Raw genomic sequence first — 27338 nt, forward strand, 5'->3', positions numbered from 1 at the left:
GAGGTAAGATTATATCCTGATGACTGATGAGTCTTCAGGACTTCTAATGGCTGAGGTTGTTTTTACTACTATGTGCACCTAAACTCAGCGAAAAAAGAAACGTCCCTTTTTCAGGACCCTGTCTTTCAAAGATAATTCATAAAAATCCAAATAACTTCACAGATCTTCATTGTAAAGGGTTTAAACACTGTTTCCCATGCTCGTTCAATGAACCATAAACAATTAATGAACATACACCTGTGGAACGGTCGTTAAGACACTAACAGCTTACAGACGGTAGGCAATTAAGTTCACAGTTATGAACACTTAGGACCCTAAAGAGGCCTTTCTACTGACTCTGAAAAACGCCAAAGGAAAGATGCCCAGGGTCCCTACTAATCTGCGTGAATGTGCCTTAGGCATGCTGCAAGGAGGCATGATGACTGCAGATGTGGCCAGGTCAATGAATTACAATGTCTGCACTGTGAGACGCCTAAGACAGCGCTACACGGAGACAGGACAGACAGCTGATCGTCCTCGCAGTGGCAGACCACGTGTAACAACACCTGCACAGGATCGGTACATCTGAACATCACACCTGCGGGACAGGTACAGGATGGCAACAACAACTGCCCAAGTTACACCAGGAACGCACAATCCCTCCATCAGTGCTCAGACTGTCCGCAATAGGCTGAGAGAGGCTGGACTGAGGGCCAGTTGTAAGGCAGGTCCTCACCAGACATCACCGGTAACAACTTTGCCTATGGGCACAAACCCACCGTCGCTGGACCAGACAGGACTGGAATAAAGTGCTCTTCACTGACGAGTCACGTTTTTTTTTTTTTTACCTTTATTTAACCAGGCAAGTCAGTTAAGAACAAATTCTTATTTTCAATGACGGCCTAGGAACATTGGGTTAACTGCCTGTTCAAGGGCAGAACGACAGATGTTGTACCTTGTCAGCTCGGGGATTTGAACTTGCAACCTTTCGGTTTACTAGTCCAATGTTCTAGCCACTAGGCTACCCTGCCGTTTTGTCGAACCAGGGGTGATGGTCGGATTCGTGTTTATCATTTCGAAGGAATGAGCGTTACACTGAGGCCTGTACTCTGGAGCGGGGTCGATTTGGAGGTAGAGGGTCCATCATGGTCTGGGGCGCTGTGTCACAGCATCATCGGACTGAGCTTGTTGTCATTGCAGGCAATCTCAACGCTGTGCGTTACAGGGAAGACATCCTCCCTCATGTAGGTTCATCCTGACATGACCCTCCAGCATGACAATGCCACCAGCCATACTGTTTGTTCTGTGCGTGATTTCCCCCAAGACAGGAATGTCAGTGTTCTGCCATGGCCAGCGAAGAGCCCGAATCTCAATCCATTGAGCACGTCTTGGACCTGTTGGATCGAAGGGTGAGGGCTAGGGCCATTCCCCCCAGAAATGTCCAGGGAAACTTGCAGGTGCCTTGGTGGAAGAGTGGGGTAACATTTCACAGCAAGAATTGGCAAATCTGGTGCAGTCCATGAGGAGGAGATGCACTGCAGCACTTAATGCAGCTGGTGGCCACAACAAATACTGACTGGTACTTTTGATTTTGACAGCATTACCCAGCAGTACTATGTTCAGGGACACATTATACAATTTCTGGTAGTCACATGTCTGTGGAACTTGTTCAGTTTATGTCTCAGTTGTTGAATCTTGTTCATACAAATATTTACACATGTTATGTTTGATGAAAATAAACGCAGTTGACAGTGAGAGGACTTTTCTTTTTTTGCTGAGTTTATATTTGGATTGGTTTACTACGAGTTTATTATGTTTAATACAATGTAACTACTATGCACTTCTATATTTAGTTTAGTATGTGTACAACTAACTACTGTGTACTTCTATATTCAGTTTAGTTTACTATGTGTACTACTATGTACTTTATGTTTAGTTTAGTGTACTGTGTACTTTGTTTAGTTTAGTTTAGTGTACTGTGTAACTACTATTTACTCCCATGTTTAGTAATGTCAGGTAGTTCAGTCTAAATATGTCTTTTGAAATGTCTAACATTCTGTGTCCTGTTGTGTACATAGTGTGGCGTGAGGTGATGTTGTGTCCTGTAGTGTGGTGCGAGGTGATGTTGTGTCCTGTAGTGTGGCGTGATGTTGTGTGGTGTAGTGTGGCGTGAGGTGATGTTGTGTGGTGTAGTGTGGCGTGAGGTGATGTTGTGTACTGTAGTGTGGCGTGAGGTGATGTTGTGTGGTGTAGTGTGGCGTGAGGTGATGTAGTGTGGTGTAGTGTGGTGTGAGGTGATGTTGTGTGGTGTACTGTGGCGTGAGGTGATGTTGTGTGGTGTGGTGTGAGGTGATGTTGTGTGGTGTAGTGTGAGGTGATGTAGTGTGGCGTGAGGTGATGTTGTGTGGTGTAGTGTGGCGTGAGGTGATGTTGTGTGGTGTAGTGTGGCGTGAGGTGATGTTGTGTGGTGTAGTGTGGCGTGAGGTGATGTTGTGTCCTGTAGTGTGGCGTGAGGTGATGTTGTGTCCTGTAGTGTGGCGTGAGGTGATGTTGTGTCCTGTAGTGTGGTGTGAGGTGATGTTGTGTCCTGTAGTGTGGCGTGAGGTGATGTTGTGTGGTGTAGTGTGGCGTGAGGTGATGTTGTGTGGTGTAGTGTGGCGTGAGGTGATGTTGTGTGGTGTAGTGTGGTGTGAGGTGATGTTGTGTGGTGTAGTGTGGCGTGAGGTGATGTTGTGTACTGTAGTGTGGCGTGAGGTGATGTTGTGTGGTGTACTGTGGCGTGAGGTGATGTTGTGTGGTGTACTGTGGCGTGAGGTGATGTTGTGTGGTGTACTGTGGCGTGAGGTGATGTTGTGTGGCGTGAGGTGATGTTGTGTGTGTACTGTGGCGTGTGATGTTGTGTGTGAGGTGATGTTGTGTGGTGTAGTGTGGCGTGAGGTGATGTTGTGTAGTGTGGCGTGAGGTGATGTTGTGTGGTGTAGTGTGGCGTGAGGTGGTGTTGTTTGGCGTGAGGTGGTGTAGTGTGGCGTGAGGGGATGTAGTGTGGTGTAGTGTGGCGTGAGGTGATGTTGTGTGGTGTAGTGTGGCGTGAGGTGATGTTGTGTGGCGTGAGGTGATGTTGTGTGGTGTACTGTGGCATGAGGTGATGTTGTGTGGTGTACTGTGGCGTGAGGTGATGTTGTGTGGTGTACTGTGGCGTGAGGTGATGTCGTGTGGCGTGAGGTGATGTTGTGTGGCGTGAGGTGATGTTGTGTGGCGTGAGGTGATGTTGTGTGGTGTAGTGTGGCGTGAGGTGATGTTGTGCACTGTAGTGTGGCGTGAGGTGATGTTTTGTGGTGTACTGTGGCTTTAGGTGATGTTGTGTGGTGTACTGTGGCGTGAGGTGATGTTGTGTGGTGTACTGTGGCGTGAGGTGATGTTGTGTGGCGTGAGGTGATGTTGTGTGGTGTAGTGTGGCGTGAGGTGATGTCGTGTAGTGTGGCGTGAGGTGGTGTAGTGTGGTGTAGTGTGGCGTGAGGTGGTGTAGTGTGGTGTAGTGTGGCGTGAGGTGATGTTGTGTGGTGTAGTGTGGCGTGAGGTGATGTGGTGTAGTGTGGCGTGAGGTGATGTTGTGTGGTGTGGTGTGAGGTGATGTTGTGTGGTGTAGTGTGAGGTGATGTTGTGTGATGTAGTGTGGCGTGAGGTGATGTCGTGTGGTGTAGTGTGGTGTGAGGTGATGTTGTGTCCTGTAGTGTGGCGTGAGGTGATGTTGTGTGGTGTGGCGTGAGGTGATGTTGTGTGGTGTAGTGTGGCGTGAGGTGATGTTGTGTGGTGTAGTGTGGCGTGAGGTGATGTTGTGTGGTGTAGTGTGGCGTGAGGTGATGTTGTGTGGTGTACTGTGGCGTGAGGTGATGTTGTGTGGTGTACTGTGGCGTGAGGTGATGTTGTGTGGTGTACTGTGGCGTGAGGTGATGTTGTGTGGTGTACTGTGGCGTGAGGTGATGTTGTGTGGCGTGAGGTGATGTTGTGTGGTGTAGTGTGGCGTGAGGTGATGTTGTGTAGTGTGGCGTGAGGTGATGTTGTGTGGTGTAGTGTGGCGTGAGGTGATGTTGTGTGGTGTAGTGTGGCGTGAGGTGGTGTAGTGTGGCGTGAGGTGATGTTGTGTGGCGTGAGGTGATGTAGTGTGGCGTGAGGTGATGTTGTGTGGTGTAGTGTGGCGTGAGGTGATGTTGTGTGGTGTAGTGTGGCGTGAGGTGATGTTGTGTGGCGTGAGGTGATGTTGTGTGGTGTAGTGTGGCGTGAGGTGATGTTGTGTACTGTAGTGTGGCGTGAGGTGATGTTGTGTGGTGTACTGTGGCGTGAGGTGATGTTGTGTGGTGTACTGTGGCGTGAGGTGATGTTGTGTGGTGTACTGTGGCGTGAGGTGATGTAGTGTGGCGTGAGGTGGTGTAGTGTGGTGTAGTGTGGCGTGAGGTGATGTTGTGTGGTGTAGTGTGGCGTGAGGTGATGTAGTGTGTGTGGCGTGAGGTGATGTAGTGTGGCGTGAGGTGATGTGAGGTGATGTAGTGTGGCGTGTGGTGTAGTGTGGCGTGAGTGTGATGTTAGTGTGGTGTAGTGTGGCGTGAGGTGATGTAGTGTGGCGTGAGGTGGTGTAGTGTGAGGTGATGTGTGGCGTGAGGTGGTGTAGTGTGTGGTGTAGTGTGGCGTGAGGTGATGTTGTGTGGTGTAGTGTGGCGTGAGGTGGTGTAGTGTGGCGTGAGGTGATGTAGTGTGGTGTAGTGTGGTGTGAGGTGATGTTGTGTGGTGTAGTGTGGCGTGAGGTGATGTTGTGTGGTGTAGTGTGGCGTGAGGTGATGTTGTGTGGCGTGGGGTGATGTTGTGTGGTGTACTGTGGCGTGAGGTGATGTTGTGTGGTGTACTGTGGCGTGAGGTGATGTTGTGTGGTGTACTGTGGCGTGAGGTGATGTTGTGTGGCGTGAGGTGATGTTGTGTGTGTATGTTGTGTAGCGTGAGTGATGTTGTGTAGTGTGGCGTGAGTGTGATGTTGTGTGGTGTACTGTGGCGTGAGGTGATGTTGTGTGGTGTACTGTGGCGTGAGGTGATGTTGTGTGGCGTGAGGTGATGTTGTGTGGTGTAGTGTGGCGTGAGGTGATGTTGTGTAGTGTGGCGTGAGGTGGTGTAGTGTGGTGTAGTGTGGTGTGAGGTGGTGTAGTGTGGCGTGAGGTGATGTTGTGTGGTGTAGTGTGGCGTGAGGTGATGTAGTGTGGCGTGAGGTGATGTTGTGTGGTGTAGTGTGGCGTGAGGTGATGTGGTGTAGTGTGGTGTGAGGTGATGTTGTGTGGTGTGGTGTGGTGTGAGGTGATGTTGTGTGGTGTAGTGTGAGGTGATGTTGTGTGATGTGATGTTGTGTGGTGTAGTGTGGCGTGAGGTGATGTTGTGTGGCGTGAGGTGATGTTGTGTGGTGTAGTGTGGCGTGAGGTGATGTTGTGTCCTGTAGTGGCGTGAGGTGATGTTGTGTCCTGTAGTGTGGCGTGAGGTGATGTTGTGTGGTGTAGTGTGGCGTGAGGTGATGTTGTGTGGTGTAGTGTGGCGTGAGGTGATGTTGTGTGGTGTAGTGTGGCGTGAGGTGATGTTGTGTGGCGTGAGGTGATGTTGTGTGGTGTAGTGTGGGTGATGTTGTGTACGTAGTGTGGCGTGAGGTGATGTTGTGTGGTGTACTGTGTGATGTTGTGTGGCGTGAGGTGATGTTGTGTGGTGTAGTGTGGCGTGATGTGATGTTGTGTGTAGTGTACGTGTGGCGTGAGGTGATGTTGTGGTGGTGTACTGTGATGTTGTGTGGCGTGAGGTGATGTAGTGTGGCGTGAGGTGATGTTGTGTGGTGTAGTGTGGTGTGATGTGTGGCGTGAGGTGATGTTGTGTGGTGTAGTGTGGCGTGGTGTGTTGTGTGGTGTAGTGTGGCGTGAGGTGATGTTGTGTGGCGTGAGTGTGTTGTAGTGTGGGCGTGAGGTGATGTTGTGTGGTGTACTGTGGCGTGAGGTGATGTAGTGTGGTGTAGTGTGGTGTGAGGTGATGTTGTGTAGTGTGGCGTGAGGTGGTGTATGTTGTGGTGTAGTGTGGCGTGAGGTGATGTGGCGTGAGTGATGTGATGTGTGGTGTAGTGGCGTGAGCGTGAGTGGTGTAGTGTGGCGTGAGGTGGTGTGGTGTAGTGTGGCGTGAGTGATGTTGTGTGGCGTGAGTGTGGCGTGAGGTGATGTAGTGTGGCGTGAGGTGGTGTAGTGTGGGTGATGTTGTGTAGTGTGGCGTGAGTGGTGTAGTGTGGCGTGAGGTGGTGTAGTGTGGCGTGAGTTGTGTGGCGTGAGGTGTAGTGTGGCGTGAGGTGATGTAGTGTGGTGTACTGTGGCGTGAGGTGATGGTGTAGTGTGGCGTGAGGTGATGTTGTGTGGTGTAGTGTGGCGTGGCGTGGTGATGTTGTGTGGCGTGGTGTGAGGTGATGTGTACTGTAGTGTGTGATGTTGTGTGACTGTGTGATGTGTTGTGTGGTGTACTGTGGCGTGAGTGATGTTGTGTGGTGTACTGTGGCGTGAGGTGATGTTGTGTGGTGTACGTGAGGTGATGTTGTGTGTGCGTGAGGTGATGTTGTGATGTTGTGTAGTGTGGCGTGAGGTGATGTTGTGTGGTGTACTGTGGCGTGAGGTGATGTTGTGTGTGGCGTGAGGTGATGTTGTGGCGTGAGGTGATGTTGTGTGGTGTACTGTGGCGTGAGGTGATGTTGTGGGTGTACGTGAGGTGATGTTGTGTGGTGTACTGTGGCGTGATGATGTGATGTGTGTGTGGCGTGAGGTGATGTTGTGTGATGCGTGAGTGATGTTGTGTGGTGTACTGTGTTGTGATGTGTGGCGTGTGTGGTGTGAGGTGATGTTGTGTGGTGTAGTGTGGCGTGAGGTGATGTTGTGTGTGGCGTGAGGTGATGTTGTGTGGTGTAGTGTGGCGTGAGGTGATGTTGTGTGTGTAGTGTGGTGTGAGGTGATGTTGTGTGTTGTGTGTTGTGTGTGAGGTGATGTTGTGTGTGCGTGAGTGATGTTGTGTGGTGTAGTGTGGCGTGAGGTGATGTTGTGTGTGTGGCGTGTGTGGCGTGAGTGATGTTGTGTGGTGTAGTGTGGCGTGAGGTGATGTTGTGTGGTGTAGTGTGGCGTGAGGTGATGTGGGCGTGAGGTGATGTGTGGTGTGTGGCGTGAGGTGATGTTGTGTCCTGTAGTGTGTGTGAGGTGATGTTGTGTGGTGTAGTGTGGCGTGAGGTGATGTTGTGTGGTGTAGTGTGGCGTGAGGTGATGTTGTGTGGTGTAGTGTTGTGGTGTATGTTGTGAGGTGATGTTGTGTGGTGTGAGTGATGTTGTGCGTGTAGTGTGGCGTGAGTGATGTTGTGTGCGTGTGAGTTGTGATGTGGTGTGAGGTGTAGTGTGGTGTGAGGTGATGTTGTGTCCTGTGTGTGGCGTGAGGTGATGTTGTGTGGCGTGTAGTGTGGCGTGAGGTGATGTTGTGTGGTGTAGTGTGGCGTGAGGTGATGTTGTGTGTGGCGTGAGTGTGTGGTGTAGTGTGGCGTGAGTGATGTTGTGTGGCGTGTGTGGCGTGAGTGATGTTGTGTGTACTGTGGTGTGAGTGTGGCGTGTGTGGCGTGAGGTGATGTTGTGTGGCGTGAGTGATGTTGTGTGGTGTAGTGTGGCGTGAGGTGATGTTGTGTGGTGTAGTGTGGCGTGAGGTGATGTTGTGTGGTGTACTGTGGCGTGAGGTGATGTTGTGTGGTGTACGTGAGGTGATGTTGTGTGGTGTGTTGTGTGGTGTGTTGTGTGGTGTAGTGTGGCGTGAGGTGATGTTGTGTGGTGTAGTGTGGCGTGGTGATGTTGTGATGGTGTAGTGTGTGGCGTGAGGTGATGTTGTGGTGTAGTGTGGCGTGAGGTGATGTTGTGTGGTGTGAGGTGATGTTGTGCGTGAGGTGATGTTGTGTGGTGTGTGTGTGGCGTGAGGTGATGTTGTGTGTGGTGTGTGTGGCGTGAGGTGATGTTGTGGTGTAGTGTGGCGTGATGTAGTGTGGCGTGAGGTGATGTTGTGTGGTGTAGTGTGGCGTGAGGTGTGTGCGTGAGGTGATGTTGTGTGGTGTACTGTGGCGTGAGGTGATGTTGTGTAGTGTAGTGTGAGTGATGTTGTGTGGTGTACTGTGGCGTGAGGTGATGTTGTGTGGTGTAGTGTGGCGTGAGGTGATGTTGTGTGGTGTGGTGTAGGCGTGAGGTGATGTTGTGTGTGCGTGAGGTGATGTTGTGTGGTGTACTGTGGCGTGAGGTGATGTTGTGTGGTGTACTGTGGCGTGAGGTGATGTTGTGATGTGTTGTGTGGCGTGGTGTGAGGTGATGTGTGTGTGAGGTGATGATGTTGTGTGTGTGTGGCGTGAGGTGATGTGTGGTGTACTGTGGCGTGAGGTGATGTGTGTGTGGCGTGTGATGTGTGGCGTGAGGTGATGTTGTGTGTGTACTGTGGCGTGAGGTGATGTTGTGTGTGGCGTGAGGTGATGTTGGTGTACTGTGGCGTGAGGTGGTGTGGTGTAGTGTGGCGTGAGGTGATGTTGTGTGTGGCGTGAGGTGATGTTGTGTGGTGTACTGTGGCGTGAGGTGATGTTGTGTGTACTGTGCGTGAGTGATGTGTGTGTACTGTGGCTGTGTTGTGGCGTGAGGTGATGTTGTGTGGTGTACGTGTGGTGTAGTGTGGCGTGAGGTGATGTGTAGTGTGTGAGGTACTGTGGCGTGAGGTGATGTTGTGTGGTGTACGTGTGGCGTGAGGTGATGTTGTGTGGTGTACTGTGGCGTGAGGTGATGTTGTGTGGTGTGTGGTGTGAGGTGATGTTGTGTGTGGTGTACTGTGTGCGTGAGGTGATGTTGTGTGGTGTACTGTGGTTGTGAGTGATGTTGTGTGGTGTACTGTAGGATGTGTGGCGTGAGGTGATGTTGTGTGGTGTACTGTGGTGTGAGGTGATGTGATGTTGTGTGGTGTGTAGGTGTGGCGTGAGTGATGTTGTGTGTGTACTGTGGCGTGAGGTGATGTTGTGTGGTGTACTGTGGCGTGAGGTGATGTTGTGTGGTGTACTGTGGCGTGAGGTGATGTTGTGTGGTGTACTGTGGCGTGAGGTGATGTTGTGTGGTGTGGTGTGATGTGTGGCGTGAGGTGATGTTGTGTGGTGTACTGTGGCGTGAGGTGATGTTGTGTGGTGTACTGTGGCGTGGTGATGTTGATGTTGTGTGGTGATGTGTGTGTGGTGTGTGTGTGGTGTAGTGTGGTGTGGTGATGTTGTGTACTGTGGTGTGAGGTGATGTTGTGTGGCTGTGATGTTGTGTGCTGTGTGCGTGAGGTGATGTTGTAGTGTGGCGTGAGTGTGTTGTGTGGCGTGAGGTTGATGTTGTGTGGTGTGAGGTGATGTGACTGTTGTGTGGTGTGAGGTGATGTGTTGTGTGGTGTGACTGTACGTGAGGTGAGTGGTGTAGTGTGAGGTGATGTTGTGTGGTGTACTGTGGCGTGAGGTGATGTTGTGTGGTGTACTGTGGCGTGAGGTGATGTTGTGTGGTGTACTGTGGCGTGAGTTGTGTGGTGTGAGTGTGGTGAGGTGTGTGTGTGGTGTAGTGTGGCGTGAGGTGATGTTGTGTGGTGTAGTGTGTGGTGTGTGTGTGATGGTGTGACTGTTGGTGGTGTGAGGTGATGTTGTGTGGTGTAGTGTGGAGGTGATGTTGTGTGGTGATGTGATGTGATGTTGTGATGGTGTGTGGTGTAGTGTGCGTGAGGTGATGTTGTGTGGTGTGAGGTGATGTTGTGTGTGTAGTGTGGTGTGAGGTGATGTTGTGTGGTGTACTGATGGCGTGAGGTGATGTTGTGTGGCGTGAGGTGATGTTGTGTGGTGTAGTGTGGCGTGAGGTGATGTTGTGGTGTAGGTGATGATGTTGTGTCCTGTAGTGTGGCGTGTGTGTACTGTAGTGTGGCGTGAGGTGATGTTGTGTGGTGTACCTGTAGTGTGGCGTGAGGTGATGTTGTGTCCTGTACTGTGGCGTGAGGTGATGTTGGTGTACGTGATGGTGTAGTGTGGCGTGAGGTGATTGTGTGGTGTAGTGTGGCGTGTGATGTTGTGTGGTGTAGTGTGGCGTGAGGTGATGTTGTGTGGTGTAGTGTGGCGTGTGATGTTGTGTGGTGTGAGGTGATGTTGTGTGGTGTAGTGTGGTGTGAGGTGATGTTGTGTGGTGTACTGTGGTGTGAGGTGATGTTGTGTGGTGTAGTGTGGTGAGGTGATGTTGTGGTGTGGTGATGTGGCGTGTGGTGTGGTGTGGTGTGATGATGTGGTGTAGTGTGGTGTGAGGTGATGTTGTGTCTGAGTGTGGTGTACTGTGTAGTGATGTTGTGTGAGTGTGATGTGTTGTAGTGGTGTGAGTGATGTTTGTCTCCTGTTGTGGTGTGAGGTGATGTTGTGTCCTGAGAACAGGTGGTGTAGTGTGGCGTGAGTGGTGTGGCGTGAGGTGGTGTGGTAGGCGTGAGGTGATGTTGTGTGGTGTGTACTGTGGTGTGAGTGATAGTGTGGCGTGAGGTGATGTTGTGTGGTGTACTGTGGCGTGAGGTGGTTGTGGTGTACTGTGTGGGTGATGTAGTGTGGTGTACTGTGGTGTGAGGTGATGTGTACTGTAGTGTGGCGTGAGGTGATGTTGTGTGGTGTACTGTGGCGTGAGGTGATGTTGTGTGGTGTACTGTGGCGTGAGGTGATGTTGTGTGGTGTACTGTGGCGTGAGGTGATGTACTGTGGTGTGAGGTGATGTGTGTGGTGTACTGTGGCGTGAGGTGATGTTGTGTGGTGTACTGTGGCGTGATGATGTTGTGTGTGATACTGTGGCGTGAGGTGATGTTGTGTGGTGTACTGTGGCGTGAGGTGATGTTGTGTGGTGTACTGTGGTGTGATGTTGATGTGGCGTGAGGTGATGTTGTGTGGTGTACTGTAGTGTGTGTGAGGTGATGTTGTGTACTGTAGTGTGAGGTGATGTTGTGTACTGTGGCGTGAGTGATGTTGTGTGGTGTACTGTGGCGTGGTGATGTTGTGTGGTGTGAGGTGATGTATGTGTTGATGTTGTGTGGTGTACTGTGGCGTGAGTGGTATGTGTGTGGTGTACTGTGGCAGGTGATGTTGTGTGGTGTAGTTACTGTGTGTGGCGTGAGGTGATGTTGTGTGGTGTACTGTGGCGTGAGGTGATGTTGTGTGGTGTAGTGTGGTGTGAGGTGATGTTGTGTGGTGCGTGTGTGGTGTAGTGAGTGATGTTGTGTGGTGTACTGTGGTGTGAGGTGATGTTGTGTGGTGTGAGGTGATGTTGTGTGGTGTAGTGTGGTGTGAGTGTGGCGTGATGTGTGATGTTGTGTGGTGTACTGTGGCGTGAGGTGATGTTGTGTGGTGTGTGTACTGTGTGCGTGAGGTGATGTTGTGTGGTGTGAGCAGTGATGATTGTCCTGTAGTGTACAGCGTGGTGATGTTATGTGTGGTACTGTGGCGTGAGGTGATGTTGTGTGGTGTGTGATGTGTGGCGTGAGGTGATGTTGTGTGGTGTACTGTGTGTGAGTGAGTGATGTTGTGTGGTGTGAGGTGATGTTGTGTGGTGTAGTGAGGATGATGTTGTGTGTAGTGTGGTGTGAGGTGATGTTGTGTACTGTAGTGTGGTGTGGGTGATGTTGTGTGGCGTGTGATTTTGTCTCCTGTGTGTGGCGTGAGGTGATGTTGTGTAGTGTGGCGTGAGGTGGTGTAGTGTGGCGTGAGGTGGTGTGGTGTGGCGTGAGGTGGTGTGGTGTAGTGTGGCGTGAGGTGATGTTGTGTGGCGTGAGGTGGTGTGGTGTACTGTGGCGTGAGGTGATGTAGTGTGGTGTACTGTGGTGTGAGGTGATGTGTACTGTAGTGTGGCGTGAGGTGATGTTGTGGTGTACTGTGGCGTGAGGTGATGTTGTGTGGTGTACTGTGGCGTGAGGTGATGTAGTGTGGTGTACTGTGGTGTGAGGTGATGTGTACTGTAGTGTGGCGTGAGGTGATGTTGTGTGGTGTACTGTGGCGTGAGGTGATGTTGTGTGGTGTACTGTGGCGTGAGGTGATGTTGTGTGGTGTACTGTGGCGTGAGGTGATGTGATGTTGTGAGGTGATGTGTACTGTAGTGTGGCGTGAGGTGATGTTGTGTGGTGTACTGTGGCGTGAGTGATGTTGTGTGGTGTACTGTGGCGTGGTGATGTTGTGTGGTGTACTGTGTGAGTGATGTTGTGACTGTTGAGGTGATGTTGTGTGGTGTACTGTGTGAGGTGATGTTGTGTGGTGTACTGTGGCGTGAGGTGATGTTGTGTGGTGTACTGTGGCGTGAGTGATGTTGTGTGGTTGTGTGGTGTGAGTGTGATGTTGTGAGGTGATGTGTGTACTGTAGTGATGATTTGTGTGTACTGTAGTGATGTTGTGTGGTGTACTGTGGCGTGGGTTGATGTTGTGTGGTGTGAGGTGATGTGTACTGTAGTGTGGTGTGAGGTGATGTGTACTGTAGTGTGGTGTGAGGTGATGTTGTGTGGTGTACTGTGGCGTGAGGTGATGTTGTGTGGTGTAGTGTGGCGTGAGGTGATGTTGTGTGGTGTACTGTGGCATGAGGTGATGTTGTGTGGTGTAGTGTACTGTAGTGTGGCGTGAGGTGATGTTGTGTGGTGTACTGTGGCGTGAGGTGATGTTGTGTGGTGTAGTGTGGTGTGAGGTGATGTTGTGTGGTGTGAGGTGATGTTGTGTGGTGTAGTGTGGTGTGAGGTGTTGTGTGGTGTAGTGTGGTGTGAGGTGATGTTGTGTGGTGTGAGGTGATGTTGTGTGCTGTAGTGTGGTGTGAGGTGATGTTGTGTGGTGTAGTGTGGCGTGAGGTGATGTTGTGTGGTGTACTGTGGCGTGAGGTGATGTTGTGTGGTGTAGTGTACTGTAGTGTGGCGTGAGGTGATGTTGTGTGGTGTAGTGTACTGTAGTGTGGCGTGAGGTGATGTTGTGTCCTGTAGTGTGGCGTGAGGTGATGTTGTGTGGTGTACTGTGGCGTGAGGTGATGTTGTGTGGTGTAGTGTGGTGTGAGGTGATGTTGTGTGGTGTAGTGTGGCGTGAGGTGATGTTGTGTGGTGTAGTGTGGCGTGAGGTGATGTTGTGTGGTGTGAGGTGATGTTGTGTGGTGTAGTGTGGTGTGAGGTGATGTTGTGTGGTGTGAGGTGATGTTGTGTGGTGTAGTGTGGTGTGAGGTGATGTAGTGTGGTGTGAGGTGATGTGATGTTGTGTGGTGTAGTGTGGTGTGAGGTGATGTTGTGTAGTGTGGTGTGAGGTGATGTTGTGTCCTGTAGTGTGGTGTGAGGTGATGTTGTGTGGCGTGAGGTGATTTTGTCTCCTGTTGTGTGGCGTGAGGTGATGTTGTGTCCTGTAGTGTGGCGTGAGGTGATGTTGTTTGGCGTGAGGTGATGTTGTGTCCTGTAGTGTGGCGTGAGGTGATGTTGTGTGGCGTGAGGTGATGTTGTGTGGTATAGTGTGGCGTGAGGTGATGTTGTGTGGCGTGAGGTGATGTTGTGTCCTGTAGTGTGGCGTGAGGTGATGTTGTGTGGCGTGAGGTGATGTTGTGTGGTGTAGTGTGGCGTGAGGTGATGTTGTGTCCTGTTGTGTTTTCTCTACAGCAGGACAATGCAGTGTTCTATGAGTGTAGTGCAAGGAGTGGATACAACATAGAAGAACTGATGACACAGCTGGCATGGTATGTAGAACATCATTACAGCTGGTATGGTATGTAGAACATCATTACAGCTGGTATGGTATGTAGAACATTACAGCTGGTATGGTATGTAGAACATCATTACAGCTGGTATGGTATGTAGAACATCATTACAGCTGGTATGGTATGTAACATTATTACAGCTGGTATGGTATGTAACATCATTACAGCTGGTGTGGTATGTAACATAATTACAGCTGGTATGGTATGTAGAACATCATTACAGCTGGTATGGTATGTAGAACATCATTACAGCTGGTATGGTATGTAACATTATTACAGCTGGTATGGTATGTAACATCATTACAGCTGGTGTGGTATGTAACATAATTACAGCTGGCATGGTATGTAGAACATCATTACAGCTGGTATGGTATGTAACATTATTACAGCTGGCATGGTATGTAGAACATCATTACAGCTGGTATGGTATGTAACATTATTACAGCTGGTATGGTATGTAACATTATTACAGCTGGTATGGTATGTAGAACATCATTACAGCTGGCATGGTATGTAGAACATCATTACAGCTGGTATGGTATGTAACATTATTACAGCTGGTATGGTATGTAACATTATTACAGCTGGTATGGTATGTAACATTATTACAGCTGGTATGGTATGTAGAACATCATTACAGCTGGTATGGTATGTAGAACATCATTACAGCTGGTATGGTATGTAACATAATTACAGCTGGTATGGTATGTAGAACATCATTACAGCTGGTATGGTATGTAGAACATCATTACAGCTGGTATGGTATGTAGGACATTACAGCTGGTATGGTATGTAGGACATTACAGCTGGTATGGTATGTAGGACATTACAGCTGGTATGGTATGTAACATAATTACAGCTGGTATGGTATGTAGGACATTACAGCTGGTATGGTATGTAACATTATTACAGCTGGTATGGTATGTAGAACATTACAGCTGGTATGGTATGTAACATAATTACAGCTGGTATGGTATGTAGAACATCATTACAGCTGGTATGGTATGTAGAACATCATTACAGCTGGTATGGTATGTAACATAATTACAGCTGGTATGGTATGTAGAACATCATTACAGCTGGTATGGTATGTAGAACATCATTACAGCTGGCATGGTATGTAACATAATTACAGCTGGTATGGTATGTAGAACATTACAGCTGGTATGGTATGTAACATAATTACAGCTGGTATGGTATGTAGAACATCATTACAGCTGGTATGGTATGTAACATAATTACAGCTGGTATGGTATGTAGGACATTACAGCTGGTATGGTATGTAGGACATCATTACAGCTGGTATGGTATGTAGGACATCATTACAGCTGGTATGGTATGTAGAACATCATTACAGCTGGTATGGTATGTAACATAATTACAGCTGGCATGGTATGTAGAACATCATTACAGCTGGTATGGTATGTAACATTATTACAGCTGGCATGGTATGTAGAACATCATTACAGCTGGTATGGTATGTAACATTATTACAGCTGGTATGGTATGTAACATTATTACAGCTGGTATGGTATGTAGAACATCATTACAGCTGGCATGGTATGTAGAACATCATTACAGCTGGTATGGTATGTAACATTATTACAGCTGGTATGGTATGTAACATTATTACAGCTGGTATGGTATGTAACATTATTACAGCTGGTATGGTATGTAGAACATCATTACAGCTGGCATGGTATGTAGAACATCATTACAGCTGGTATGGTATGTAACATTATTACAGCTGGTATGGTATGTAACATTATTACAGCTGGTATGGTATGTAACATTATTACAGCTGGTATGGTATGTAGAACATCATTACAGCTGGTATGGTATGTAGAACATCATTACAGCTGGTATGGTATGTAACATAATTACAGCTGGTATGGTATGTAGAACATCATTACAGCTGGTATGGTATGTAGAACATCATTACAGCTGGTATGGTATGTAGGACATTACAGCTGGTATGGTATGTAGGACATTACAGCTGGTATGGTATGTAGGACATTACAGCTGGTATGGTATGTAACATAATTACAGCTGGTATGGTATGTAGGACATTACAGCTGGTATGGTATGTAACATTATTACAGCTGGTATGGTATGTAGAACATTACAGCTGGTATGGTATGTAACATAATTACAGCTGGTATGGTATGTAGAACATCATTACAGCTGGTATGGTATGTAGAACATCATTACAGCTGGTATGGTATGTAACATAATTACAGCTGGTATGGTATGTAGAACATCATTACAGCTGGTATGGTATGTAGAACATCATTACAGCTGGCATGGTATGTAACATAATTACAGCTGGTATGGTATGTAGAACATTACAGCTGGTATGGTATGTAACATAATTACAGCTGGTATGGTATGTAGAACATCATTACAGCTGGTATGGTATGTAACATAATTACAGCTGGTATGGTATGTAGGACATTACAGCTGGTATGGTATGTAGGACATCATTACAGCTGGTATGGTATGTAGGACATCATTACAGCTGGTATGGTATGTAGAACATCATTACAGCTGGTATGGTATGTAACATAATTACAGCTGGTATGGTATGTAGAACATCATTACAGCTGGTATGGTATGTAACATAATTACAGCTGGTATGGTATGTAGGACATTACAGCTGGTATGGTATGTAGAACATCAATACAGCTGGTATGGTATGTGACATAATTACAGCTGGTATGGTATGTAGGACATTACAGCTGGTATGGTATGTAGGACATCATTACAGCTGGTATGGTATGTAGGACATTACAGCTGGTATGGTATGTAGAACATCATTACAGCTGGTATGGTATGTAACATAATTACAGCTGGTATGGTATGTAGGACATTACAGCTGGTATGGTATGTAGGACATCATTACAGCTGGTATGGTATGTAGGACATTACAGCTGGTATGGTATGTAGAACATCATTACAGCTGGTATGGTATGTAACATAATTACAGCTGGTATGGTATGTAGGACATTACAGCTGGTGTGGTATGTAGGACATCATTACAGCTGGTATGGTATGTAACATAATTACAGCTGGTATGGTATGTAGGACATTACAGCTGGTATGGTATGTAGGACATCATTACAGCTGGTATGGTATGTAGGACATTACAGCTGGTATGGTATGTAGGACATTACAGCTGGTATGGTATGTAGAACATCATTACAGCTGGTATGGTATGTAACATAATTACAGCTGGTATGGTATGTAGGACATTACAGCTGGTATGGTATGTAGGACATCATTACAGCTGGTATGGTATGTAGAACATCATTACAGCTGGTATGGTATGTAACATAATTACAGCTGGTATGGTATGTAGGACATTACAGCTGGTATGGTATGTAGGACATTACAGCTGGTATGGTATGTAGAACATCATTACAGCTGGTATGGTATGTAACATAATTACAGCTGGTATGGTATGTAGGACATTACAGCTGGTGTGGTATGTAGGACATCATTACAGCTGGTATGGTATGTAACATAATTACAGCTGGTATGGTATGTAGGACATTACAGCTGGTATGGTATGTAGGACATCATTACAGCTGGTATGGTATGTAGGACATTACAGCTGGTATGGTATGTAGAACATCATTACAGCTGGTATGGTATGTAACATAATTACAGCTGGTATGGTATGTAGGACATTACAGCTGGTATGGTATGTAGGACATCATTACAGCTGGTATGGTATGTAGGACATTACAGCTGGTATGGTATGTAGGACATTACAGCTGGTATGGTATGTAGGTCATTACAGCTGGTATGGTATGTAGAACATCATTACAGCTGGTATGGTATGTAGAACATCATTACAGCTGGTATGGTATGTAGGACATTACAGCTGGCATTGTATGTAGGACATTACAGCTGGCATGGTATGTAGGACATTACAGCTGGTATGGTATGTAGGACATTACAGCTGGTATGGTATGTAGAACATTACAGCTGGCATTGTATGTAGGACATTACAGCTGGCATGGTATGTAGGACATTACAGCTGGTATGGTATGTAGGACATTACAGCTGGTATGGTATGTAGGACATCATTACAGCTGGTATGGTATGTAGGACATTACAGCTGGTATGGTATGTAGGACATTACAGCTGGTATGGTATGTAGGACATCATTACAGCTGGTATGATATGTAGGACATTACAGCTGGTATGGTATGTAGAACATCATTACAGCTGGTATGGTATGTAACATTATTACAGCTGGTATGGTATGTAGAACATTACAGCTGGTATGGTATGTAACATAATTACAGCTGGTATGGTATGTAGAACATCATTACAGCTGGTATGGTATGTAGAACATCATTACAGCTGGTATGGTATGTAACATAATTACAGCTGGTATGGTATGTAGAACATCATTACAGCTGGTATGGTATGTAGAACATCATTACAGCTGGCATGGTATGTAACATAATTACAGCTGGTATGGTATGTAGAACATTACAGCTGGTATGGTATGTAACATAATTACAGCTGGTATGGTATGTAGAACATCATTACAGCTGGTATGGTATGTAACATAATTACAGCTGGTATGGTATGTAGGACATTACAGCTGGTATGGTATGTAGGACATCATTACAGCTGGTATGGTATGTAACATAATTACAGCTGGTATGGTATGTAGAACATCATTACAGCTGGTATGTTATGTAACATAATTACAGCTGGTATGGTATGTAGGACATTACAGCTGGTATGGTATGTAGGACATCATTACAGCTGGTATGGTATGTAGGACATCATTACAGCTGGTATGGTATGTAACATAATTACAGCTGGTATGGTATGTAGGACATTACAGCTGGTATGGTATGTAGGACATCATTACAGCTGGTATGGTATGTAACATAATTACAGCTGGTATGGTATGTAGGACATTACAGCTGGTATGGTATGTAGGACATCATTACAGCTGGTATGGTATGTAGGACATCATTACAGCTGGTATGGTATGTAGAACATCATTACAGCTGGTATGGTATGTAACATAATTACAGCTGTTATGGTATGTAGAACATCATTACAGCTGGTATGGTATGTAACATAATTACAGCTGGTATGGTATGTAGGACATTACAGCTGGTATGGTATGTAGAACATCATTACAGCTGGTATGGTATGTGACATAATTACAGCTGGTATGGTATGTAGGACATTACAGCTGGTATGGTATGTAGGACATCATTACAGCTGGTATGGTATGTAGGACATTACAGCTGGTATGGTATGTAGAACATCATTACAGCTGGTATGGTATGTAACATAATTACAGCTGGTATGGTATGTAGGACATTACAGCTGGTATGGTATGTAGGACATCATTACAGCTGGTATGGTATGTAGGACATTACAGCTGGTATGGTATGTAGAACATCATTACAGCTGGTATGATATGTAACATAATTACAGCTGGTATGGTATGTAGGACATTACAGCTGGTGTGGTATGTAGGACATCATTACAGCTGGTATGGTATGTAACATAATTACAGCTGGTATGGTATGTAGGACATTACAGCTGGTATGGTATGTAGGACATCATTACAGCTGGTATGGTATGTAGGACATTACAGCTGGTATGGTATGTAGAACATCATTACAGCTGGTATGGTATGTAACATAATTACAGCTGGTATGGTATGTAGGACATTACAGCTGGTATGGTATGTAGGACATCATTACAGCTGGTATGGTATGTAGAACATCATTACAGCTGGTATGGTATGTAACATAATTACAGCTGGTATGGTATGTAGGACATTACAGCTGGTATGGTATGTAGGACATCATTACAGCTGGTATGGTATGTAGGACATTACAGCTGGTATGGTATGTAGAACATCATTACAGCTGGTATGGTATGTAACATAATTACAGCTGGTATGGTATGTAGGACATTACAGCTGGTGTGGTATGTAGGACATCATTACAGCTGGTATGGTATGTAACATAATTACAGCTGGTATGGTATGTAGGACATTACAGCTGGTATGGTATGTAGGACATCATTACAGCTGGTATGGTATGTAGGACATTACAGCTGGTATGGTATGTAGGACATCATTACAGCTGGTATGATATGTAGGACATTACAGCTGGTATGGTATGTAGAACATCATTACAGCTGGTATGGTATGTAACATTATTACAGCTGGTATGGTGTGTAGAACATTACAGCTGGTATGGTATGTAACATAATTACAGCTGGTATGGTATGTAGAACATCATTACAGCTGGTATGGTATGTAGAACATCATTACAGCTGGTATGGTATGTAACATAATTACAGCTGGTATGGTATGTAGAACATAATTACAGCTGGTATGGTATGTAGAACATCATTACAGCTGGTATGGTATGTAGAACATCATTACAGCTGGCATGGTATGTAACATAATTACAGCTGGAATGGTATGTAGAACATTACAGCTGGTATGGTATGTAACATAATTACAGCTGGTATGGTATGTAGAACATCATTACAGCTGGTATGGTATGTAACATAATTACAGCTGGTATGGTATGTAGGACATTACAGCTGGTATGGTATGTAGGACATCATTACAGCTGGTATGGTATGTAACATAATTACAGCTGGTATGGTATGTAGAACATCATTACAGCTGGTATGGTATGTAACATAATTACAGCTGGTATGGTATGTAGGACATTACAGCTGGTATGGTATGTAGGACATCATTACAGCTGGTATGGTATGTAGGACATCATTACAGCTGGTATGGTATGTAACATAATTACAGCTGGTATGGTATGTAACATAATTACAGCTGGTATGGTATGTAGGACATTACAGCTGGTATGGTATGTAGGACATCATTACAGCTGGTATGGTATGTAACATAATTACAGCTGTTATGGTATGTAGAACATCATTACAGCTGGTATGGTATGTAACATAATTACAGCTGGTATGGTATGTAGGACATTACAGCTGGTATGGTATGTAGAACATCATTACAGCTGGTATGGTATGTAGAACATCATTACAGCTGGTATGGTATGTAGAACATCATTACAGCTGGCATGGTATGTAACATAATTACAGCTGGTATGGTATGTAGAACATTACAGCTGGTATGGTATGTAACATAATTACAGCTGGTATGGTATGTAGAACATCATTACAGCTGGTATGGTATGTAACATAATTACAGCTGGTATGGTATGTAGGACATTACAGCTGGTATGGTATGTAGGACATCATTACAGCTGGTATGGTATGTAGGACATCATTACAGCTGGTATGGTATGTAACATAATTACAGCTGGTATGGTATGTAGGACATTAAAGCTGGTATGGTATGTAGGACATCATTACAGCTGGTATGGTATGTAACATAATTACAGCTGGTATGGTATGTAGGACATTACAGCTGGTATGGTATGTAGGACATCATTACAGCTGGTATGGTATGTAACATAATTACAGCTGTTATGGTATGTAGAACATCATTACAGCTGGTATGGTATGTAACATAATTACAGCTGGTATGGTATGTAGGACATTACAGCTGGTATGGTATGTAGAACATCATTACAGCTGGTATGGTATGTGACATAATTACAGCTGGTATGGTATGTAGGACATTACAGCTGGTATGGTATGTAGGACATCATTACAGCTGGTATGGTATGTAGGACATTACAGCTGGTATGTAGAACATCATTACAGCTGGTATGGTATGTAACATAATTACAGCTGGTATGGTATGTAGGACATTACAGCTGGTATGGTATGTAGGACATCATTACAGCTGGTATGGTATGTAGGACATTACAGCTGGTATGGTATGTAGAACATCATTACAGCTGGTATGGTATGTAACATAATTACAGCTGGTATGGTATGTAGGACATTACAGCTGGTGTGGTATGTAGGACATCATTACAGCTGGTATGGTATGTAACATAATTACAGCTGGTATGGTATGTAGGACATTACAGCTGGTATGGTATGTAGGACATCATTACAGCTGGTATGGTATGTAGGACATTACAGCTGGTATGGTATGTAGAACATCATTACAGCTGGTATGGTATGTAACATAATTACAGCTGGTATGGTATGTAGGACATTACAGCTGGTATGGTATGTAGGACATCATTACAGCTGGTATGGTATGTAGAACATCATTACAGCTGGTATGGTATGTAACATAATTACAGCTGGTATGGTATGTAGGACATTACAGCTGGTATGGTATGTAGGACATCATTACAGCTGGTATGGTATGTAGGACATTACAGCTGGTATGGTATGTAGAACATCATTACAGCTGGTATGGTATGTAACATAATTACAGCTGGTATGGTATGTAGGACATTACAGCTGGTGTGGTATGTAGGACATCATTACAGCTGGTATGGTATGTAACATAATTACAGCTGGTATGGTATGTAGGACATTACAGCTGGTATGGTATGTAGGACATCATTACAGCTGGTATGGTATGTAGGACATTACAGCTGGTATGGTATGTAGAACATCATTACAGCTGGTATGGTATGTAGGACATTACAGCTGGTATGGTATGTAGGACATCATTACAGCTGGTATGGTATGTAGGGCATCATTACAGCTGGTATGGTATGTAGAACATCATTACAGCGGGTATGGTATGTAACATAATTACAGCTGGTATGGTATGTAGGACATTACAGCTGGTATGGTATGTAGGACATTACAGCTGGTATGGTATGTAGGACATCATTACAGCTGGTATGGTATGTAGGACATTACAGCTGGTATGGTATGTAGGTCATTACAGCTGGTATGGTATGTAGAACATCATTACAGCTGGTATGGTATGTAGAACATCATTACAGCTGGTATGGTATGTAGGACATTACAGCTGGCATTGTATGTAGGACATTACAGCTGGCATGGTATGTAGGACATTACAGCTGGTATGGTATGTAGGACATTACAGCTGGTATGGTATGTAGGACATCATTACAGCTGGTATGGTATGTAGGACATTACAGCTGGTATGGTATGTAGGACATTACAGCTGGTATGGTATGTAGGACATCATTACAGCTGGTATGGTATGTAGGACATTACAGCTGGTATGGTATGTAGGACATTACAGCTGGTATGGTATGTAACATAATTACAGCTGGTATGGTATGTAACATAATTACAGCTGGTATGGTATGTAGGACATCATTACAGCTGGTATGGTATGTAGGACATTACAGCTGGTATGGTATGTAGGACATTACAGCTGGTATGGTATGTAGGACATTACAGCTGGTATGGTATGTAGAACATCATTACAGCTGGTATGGTATGTAGGACATTACAGCTGGTATGGTATGTAGGACATTACAGCTGGCATGGTATGTAGGACATTACAGCTGGTATGGTATGTAGGACATCATTACAGCTGGTATGGTATGTAGGACATTACAGCTGGTATGGTATGTAGGACATTACAGCTGGTATGGTATGTAAGGACATTACAGCTGGTATGGTATGTATGACATTACAGCTGGTATGGTACGTAGAACATCATTACAGCTGGTATGGTATGTAACATAATTACAGCTGGTATGGTATGTAGGACATTACAGCTGGTATGGTATGTAGGACATCATTACAGCTGGTATGGTATGTAGGACATTACAGCTGGTATCATATGTAGGACATTACAGCTGGTATGGTATGTAGAACATCATTACAGCTGGTATGGTATGTAGGACATTACTGCTGATATGGTATGTAGGACATTACAGCTGGCATGGTATGTAGGACATTACAGCTGGTATGGTATGTCGGACATTACAGCTGGTATGGTATGTAGGACATTACAGCTGGTATGGTATGTAGGACATTACAGCTGGCATGGTATGTAGGACATTACAGCTGGTATGGTATGTAGGACATCATTACAGCTGGTATGGTATGTAGGACATCATTACAGCTGGTATGGTATGTAGGACATTACAGCTGGTATGGTATGTAGGACATTACAGCTGGTATGGTATGTAGAACATCATTACAGCTGGTATGGTATGTAGGACATTACAGCTGGTATGGTATGTAGGACATTACAGCTGGCATGGTATGTAGGACATTACAGCTGGTATGGTATGTAGGACATTACAGCTGGTATGGTATGTAGGACATCATTACAGCTGGTATGGTATGTAGGACATTACAGCTGGTATGGTATGTAGGACATTACAGCTGGTATGGTATGTAGGACATCATTACAGCTGGTATGGTATGTAGGACATTATAGCTGGTATGGTATGTAGAACATCATTACAGCTGGTATGGTATGTAACATAATTACAGCTGGTATGGTATGTAGGACATTACAGCTGGTATGGTATGTAGGACATTACAGCTGGTATGGTATGTAGGACATTACAGCTGGTATGGTATGTAGGACATTACAGCTGGCATGGTATGTAGGACATTACAGCTGGTATGGTATGTAGGACATCATTACAGCTGGTATGGTATGTAGGACATCATTACAGCTGGTATGGTATGTAGGACATTACAGCTGGCATGGTATGTAGGACATTACAGCTGGTATGGTATGTAGGACATTACAGCTGGTATGGTATGTAGGACATCATTACAGCTGGTATGGTATGTATGACATTACAGCTGGTATGGTATGTAGGACATCATTACAGCTGGTATGGTATGTAGGACATTACAGCTGGTATGGTATGTAGAACATCATTACAGCTGGTATGGTATGTAACATAATTACAGCTGGTATGGTATGTAGAACATCATTACAGCTGGTATGGTATGTAGAACATCATTACAGCTGGTATGGTATGTAGGACATTACTGCTGATATGGTATGTAGGACATTACAGCTGGCATGGTATGTAGGACATTACAGCTGGTATGGTATGTAGGACATTACAGCTGGTATGGTATGTAGGACATTACAGCTGGTATGGTATGTAGGACATTACAGCTGGCATGGTATGTAGGACATTACAGCTGGCATGGTATGTAGGACATTACAGCTGGTATGGTATGTAGGACATTACAGCTGGTATGGTATGTAGGACATTACAGCTGGTATGGTATGTAAGGACATTACAGCTGGTATGGTATGTAGGACATTACAGCTGGTATGGTATGTAGGACATTACAGCTGGCATGGTATGTAGGACATTACAGCTGGCATGGTATGTAGGACATTACAGCTGGTATAGTATGTAGGACATTACAGCTGGTATGGTATGTAGGACATCATTACAGCTGGTATGGTATGTAACATAATTACAGCTGGTATGGTATGTAGGACATTACAGCTGGTATGGTATGTAGGACATTACAGCTGGTATGGTATGTAGGACATTACAGCTGGTATAGTATGTAGGACATTACAGCTGGTATGGTATGTAGGACATCATTACAGCTGGTATGGTATGTAACATAATTACAGCTGGTATGGTATGTAGGACATCATTACAGCTGGTATGGTATGTAGGACATTACAGCTAGTATAGTATGTAACATAATTACAGCTGGTATGGTATGTAACATAATTACAGCTGGTATGGTATGTAGGGCATCATTACAGCTGGTATGGTATGTAGGACATCATTACAGCTGGTATGGTATGTAGGCATCATTACAGCTGGTATGGTATGTAGGCATCATTACAGCTGGTATGGTATGTAGGACATCATTACAGCTGGTATGGTATGTAGGACATTACAGCTGGTATGGTATGTAGGACATTACAGCTGGTGTGGTATGTAGGACATCATTACAGCTGGTATGGTATGTAGGACATTACAGCTGGTATGGTATGTAGGACATTACAGCTGGCATGGTATGTAGGACATTACAGCTGGTATGGTATGTAGGACATCATTACAGCTGGTATGGTATGTAGGACATCATTACAGCTGGTATGGTATGTAGGACATCATTACAGCTGGTATGGTATGTAGGACATTACAGCTGGTATGGTATGTAGGACATTACAGCTGGTATGGTATGTAGAACATCATTACAGCTGGTATGGTATGTAGGACATTACAGCTGGTATCGTATGTAGGACATTACAGCTGGTATGGTATGTAGGACATTACAGCTGGCATGGTATGTAGGACATTACAGCTGGCATGGTATGTAGGACATTACAGCTGGTATGGTATGTAGGACATTACAGCTGGTATGGTATGTAGGACATTACAGCTGGTATGGTATGTAAGGACATTACAGCTGGTATGGTATGTAGGACATTACAGCTGGTATGGTATGTAGGACATTACAGCTGGCATGGTATGTAGGACATTACAGCTGGTATGGTATGTAGGACATTACAGCTGGTATAGTATGTAGGACATTACAGCTGGTATGGTATGTAGGACATCATTACAGCTGGTATGGTATGTAACATAATTACAGCTGGTATGGTATGTAGGACATTACAGCTGGTATGGTATGTAGGACATTACAGCTGGTATGGTATGTAGGACATTACAGCTGGTATGGTATGTAGGACATCATTACAGCTGGTATGGTATGTAACATAATTACAGCTGGTATGGTATGTAGGACATCATTACAGCTGGTATGGTATGTAGGACATTACAGCTGGTATGGTATGTAGGACATTACAGCTGGTATGGTATGTAGGACATTACAGCTGGTATGGTATGTAAGGACATTACAGCTGGTATGGTATGTAGGACATTACAGCTGGTATGGTATGTAGGACATTACAGCTGGCATGGTATGTAGGACATTACAGCTGGCATGGTATGTAGGACATTACAGCTGGTATAGTATGTAGGACATTACAGCTGGTATGGTATGCAGGACATCATTACAGCTGGTATGGTATGTAACATAATTACAGCTGGTATGGTATGTAGGACATTACAGCTGGTATGTATGTAGGACATTACAGCTGGTATGGTATGTAGGACATTACAGCTGGTATAGTATGTAGGACATTACAGCTGGTATGGTATGTAGGACATCATTACAGCTGGTATGGTATGTAACATAATTACAGCTGGTATGGTATGTAGGACATCATTACAGCTGGTATGGTATGTAGGACATTACAGCTAGTATAGTATGTAACATAATTACAGCTGGTATGGTATGTAACATAATTACAGCTGGTATGGTATGTAGGGCATCATTACAGCTGGTATGGTATGTAGGGCATCATTACAGCTGGTATGGTATGTATGACATTACAGCTGGTATGGTATGTAGGACATCATTACAGCTGGTATGGTATGTAGGACATCATTACAGCTGGTATGGTATGTATGACATTACAGCTGGTATGGTATGTAGGACATCATTACAGCTGGTATGGTATGTAGGACATTACAGCTGGTATGGTATGTAGAACATCATTACAGCTGGTATGGTATGTAACATAATTACAGCTGGTATGGTATGTAGAACATCATTACAGCTGGTATGGTATGTAGAACATCATTACAGCTGGTATGGTATGTA

At 45.3% G+C, this 27338-nt stretch overlaps 1 protein-coding gene and 1 long non-coding RNA gene across 19 annotated transcripts in view; both read left to right on the forward strand.

The window, feature by feature from the left end:
• Window positions 1-27338, forward strand: part of cracr2b (calcium release activated channel regulator 2B) — a 98072-nt gene that overhangs the window by 43141 nt on the left and 27593 nt on the right. For all 3 annotated transcript variants that reach the window (XM_052481070.1, XM_052481072.1, XM_052481071.1), the window contains exons 17-18: window positions 1-3; window positions 13681-13757. The exon at window positions 1-3 is cut by the window's left edge and continues 105 nt beyond it. In XM_052481070.1, the coding sequence (XP_052337030.1) occupies window positions 1-3; window positions 13681-13757 (80 nt within the window). The remainder of the gene's footprint in view (window positions 4-13680; window positions 13758-27338) is intronic.
• Window positions 2812-13525, forward strand: LOC127912173 (uncharacterized). 16 transcript variants are annotated; one of them, XR_008081280.1, is made up of 3 exons: window positions 2812-2843; window positions 5027-5131; window positions 13128-13525. It is a non-coding gene; the product is annotated as an uncharacterized LOC127912173 (long non-coding RNA). The 16 variants fall into 16 exon arrangements; XR_008081289.1 differs by lacking the exon at window positions 13128-13525 and adding an exon at window positions 7685-7730; XR_008081288.1 differs by lacking the exon at window positions 13128-13525 and adding an exon at window positions 7254-7299.

This window comes from Oncorhynchus keta, chromosome 26 (genome assembly GCF_023373465.1).
Source record: "Oncorhynchus keta strain PuntledgeMale-10-30-2019 chromosome 26, Oket_V2, whole genome shotgun sequence".
In the NCBI taxonomy this organism is placed as follows: domain Eukaryota; kingdom Metazoa; phylum Chordata; class Actinopteri; order Salmoniformes; family Salmonidae; genus Oncorhynchus; species Oncorhynchus keta.